The sequence below is a fragment of the Saccopteryx leptura genome, chromosome 2 (genome assembly GCF_036850995.1).
Source record: "Saccopteryx leptura isolate mSacLep1 chromosome 2, mSacLep1_pri_phased_curated, whole genome shotgun sequence".
Lineage (NCBI taxonomy): Eukaryota > Metazoa > Chordata > Mammalia > Chiroptera > Emballonuridae > Saccopteryx > Saccopteryx leptura.
Window position 1 is genome coordinate 38,716,642 of NC_089504.1, and position 3,191 is coordinate 38,719,832.

Here is a 3,191-nt window from a genome sequence, read left to right on the forward strand (position 1 = left end):
CTCTGGTCCCCTAATCCTGACCACCACCCCTAAAGGATAGCTCTATAGTTGATCATGTAAACGTCAGCAATGAGATGATACTGCAGGCCCTCTCAAAGGAGCTGGCCCAAGATCTTGGCTACATACACTGCTGATTTTTTGGAGCTAAAGCCAAGGAAAGCAACAGTGTGAAATGCTAACTGAGGAAGAGGGTGGGCAGAGTTAGGTTCCCAGAAAGACGGGGGGGGGGGGGGGGGGGGAGGGACAAAAGGCAATCCACACAACAAATGTGGGGAATTTCTCAGCAGTGATAGTCAAAGTTCTGGGACATAAATAGGGGCAGTCAGCAGTCACAGCCTCAGACAGGCTTCCACACTCACATTCCCAGGCCCCCTCATCTACCCTGAGGACACTGGTGACATTTCCACTCCCAGCCAAATTGTAGCCTCATACAACCTCCTGCAGATGCTCAGAGACTCATCCGCACACACACTCTCACTGTCGGCCGGCCTCCGTTCACCCTCCATGGCATCCCACCCAGCTGCACTCCTAGCCATCAGCCTGCTGATTCTGTGGACCTCCCCGGGTAAGGCTGAGGGGAGGCTTGGGGGAAGAAGAGGGATGTCTAGATCTCAGACTGCTTGGCACTGGCCACACAGAACACTGCAAGTGAGGTATGCAGGGCTCAGTGGACCTGCGGGTGCCTGTGCCCTGTGTGTACGCCTGTGAGTGTGGGTATACCTGGGCCGCTGAATTCCAACGTGTATCTGTCTCTTGGTGTATCTTAGGGTCTCTGGCTGCCCATTTTTCTGAGGGCTCTATTTCCTGCTGCCTCAGTTTCCCAGGCAGAAGGAGAACACAATATATATTTGCTTAAGGTGGGGAGAACGAGAGACACTGAGGCAGGACTAATAGTCAAAATATTTAACAATTCATAGGTCTTCTAACCCAGCCTCCTGCTAACCCACACTCACCCATCTCCCATCAATTCAGTGCTGTGATCAGCATTAACTCTTCATTTTGGGTAAATTGAGAAGCCATGGGAGAGAGGTTGGGGCTCTCTGAGGCAGCAGAAAGGCATTTGGGAGCTTAAAACAGTGGTTGTTTACCAAACAGCTTAAAAGTATTTCAATATATTTAGCAACCAAGAGGGCCTTATTGATGCATACTGGCTAAATATCAGGTCTCGCTGCCTCCACACACACACAGGTGTCCTGAATCTCAGCTGGGGCTGTGGTCTCCCCTCCTCAGGGTCCCTATGCTCTAACACTACCTTCTTTTGCCTGTCCCCACGCCAGCTCAGGGTGGTGCTAACGACGCAGAGGACTGCTGCCTGTCTGTGACCCTGCACCCTATCCCTAGGAATATCGTGCGATCCTTTCGATTCCTCTTTGTGAAGGATGGCTGCAGAATGCCTGCCGTTGTGTGAGTTGTGGGGAGCAGTGCATCAAGCCTCATTTTCCCCATTTACCCCCCACTTTCTTTTTTCTTTTCCATTGATTTTGAGAGAGAGAGGAAGACAGAAACAGAGAAGCATAACGTGTTGTTTCACTGAATTGTTCAATTTAGTTGTGCATTCATTGATTGCTTCTCATATGTGCCCTGACTAGGGGTCGAACCTGTGACCTATAGCACGCCAGGTTGATGCTTTATCCACTGACCCACCCACCCAGGGCTACCCCCACTTTCTTACCTCTCTTCTCTTTGTCAACCCCCTACCCCTTCAAGAAAGTCCCTGAAACAGGTCTTCAGATCTGGTCCTCAGCCTCTGCCCTTCACACCTGGCCCTGCCAGTAAGCTGGGTTCCAGGGCTCCATTCTCTCTGGCCCCTGACCTCTGACTCCAGGTTCACCACACTGAGAGGTCGCCAGCTCTGTGCACCGCCAGACCAGCCCTGGGTGGACCGCATCATCCGGAGACTGCAGAGGAACTCTACCAAGGCAAGCCTGCCCTTCTCAGCCCTGCCTTGTCCCTCTGAGCCTCTGCCCAAAACCCTAGCGCGTGACCTTTCCTCTCCTTCCTTCTCCAGAGCAAGCACCAGAGCAGTTAGCCCATGACAGCTTCCAAGGGAGCTGGGTATCTGAGTAAAGGGATGTGAATCACTGCCACTCTGGAAAACCGAGGTCCAGATGAGAGAACCAGACCATCAGTCCTCTGCACCAGACCTGCCCCAGCTTGGGCAGGGCCTGGAGTGTGAGTGTGAGTGTGAACAAGGATGAGTATGACAGCAGCACAGCTTCTCCACACCCAGTCTGCAATGCTTCCAATAAAAGTTCACTGATACCCACAGATTTGTCTTTGCTGTCTGTTCAGGAAGACCAGGATAGGAAGGGGGAGATGGAATGGCAGGATCTATTTTCCACTCTGTAGCCTATGAAACCTTCTCATCAATGTCCACTTAACACCCTGTATTCTCAGGATAAGCTCCCATAATCAGGACTCCACTCCCTGTCTCCTTAAAACCCTGTCACACTCCACAATTCAGTGACACTAAACCTGACAGGGGTTAGCCTGAGTCAGCTCCCCAAACAGGCCAAACATGCCTCCTAGTCTCTGCTCTCCAAGTCAGGTGTTCTGGTATTCAGGTGTCTCAGGGATCAAGTGTCACAGGGGGAAATGGAGTTATCAAGAACCAGCTCTAAATAGAGGTGTGACAGGGGGCCTAGCTCTGCTGACTGGGGGTCAAGTACCCATCTACCAGTCCCAGTCTGTCTGGAACACTCCTCTGTCCTGCCCGCTTAGCTTCCCATCTGCATCTGGCTGACTGTTCCTCCAGGAAGCATTTTCTGACCCCAGGCTGGGTTAGGGAGCCTCCCTCCCTCCCTCCCAAGCACCCAGGGACCCCAGCCCTCTCTCCTTATAGCACCCATCATACTGAGTTATAATGACTAGTTTGTCAGCCTTGCTGGATAGAGATCTGGTCTATTTGGTTTCCACTGTCTCCATGGTGTCCAGCACACTGCCTGGCACAAGGCAGTCACACAAATATTTCTCTAGAAAATGAATAAATAGGTGAGGAAAGACTTGGCAGCCAGTGGTGAGAGCTCATCTGTCCATATAGACTTTGACCTCCAGGTTACCCCTCCTCTCTCACTCAGTCAGTCAGGGCCAGGGCCAGCCCCATCAGGGGCCACAGTTCTCAGGATACTGACAGAGAGACTTGCGAGCCACGGGTGAGAGATGGGAGAAGACCCAGAGAGTAGAAGGAGGAG

The 3,191-nt window shown here is 52.1% G+C and overlaps 1 protein-coding gene across 1 annotated transcript; it reads left to right on the forward strand.

Annotated features, from left to right (window-relative positions):
* Nucleotides 1-310: 310 nt before the first annotated feature.
* Nucleotides 311-2,268, forward strand: CCL19 (C-C motif chemokine ligand 19). Its single transcript, XM_066365662.1, has 4 exons — nt 311-565; nt 1,278-1,404; nt 1,826-1,919; nt 2,009-2,268. The coding sequence occupies exons 1-4, from the start codon at nt 445-447 to the stop codon at nt 2,027-2,029; spliced, it is 363 nt and encodes a 120-aa protein (XP_066221759.1). The 5' UTR covers nt 311-444; the 3' UTR covers nt 2,030-2,268.
* The last annotated feature ends 923 nt before the right edge of the window (nt 2,269-3,191 follow it).

What these genes read in the sequence shown, in the direction of transcription:
- CCL19 (XM_066365662.1), top strand. Translation starts at nt 445, where the DNA reads ATGCTCAGAGACTCATCCGCACACACACTCTCACTGTCGGCCGGCCTC. An exon ending in GATTCTGTGGACCTCCCCGG is followed by an intron (nt 566 to 1,277) that starts GTAAGGCTGAGG and finishes TCCCCACGCCAG; the next exon opens with CTCAGGGTGGTGCTAACGAC. An exon ending in TGCAGAATGCCTGCCGTTGT is followed by an intron (nt 1,405 to 1,825) that starts GTGAGTTGTGGG and finishes CTCTGACTCCAG; the next exon opens with GTTCACCACACTGAGAGGTC.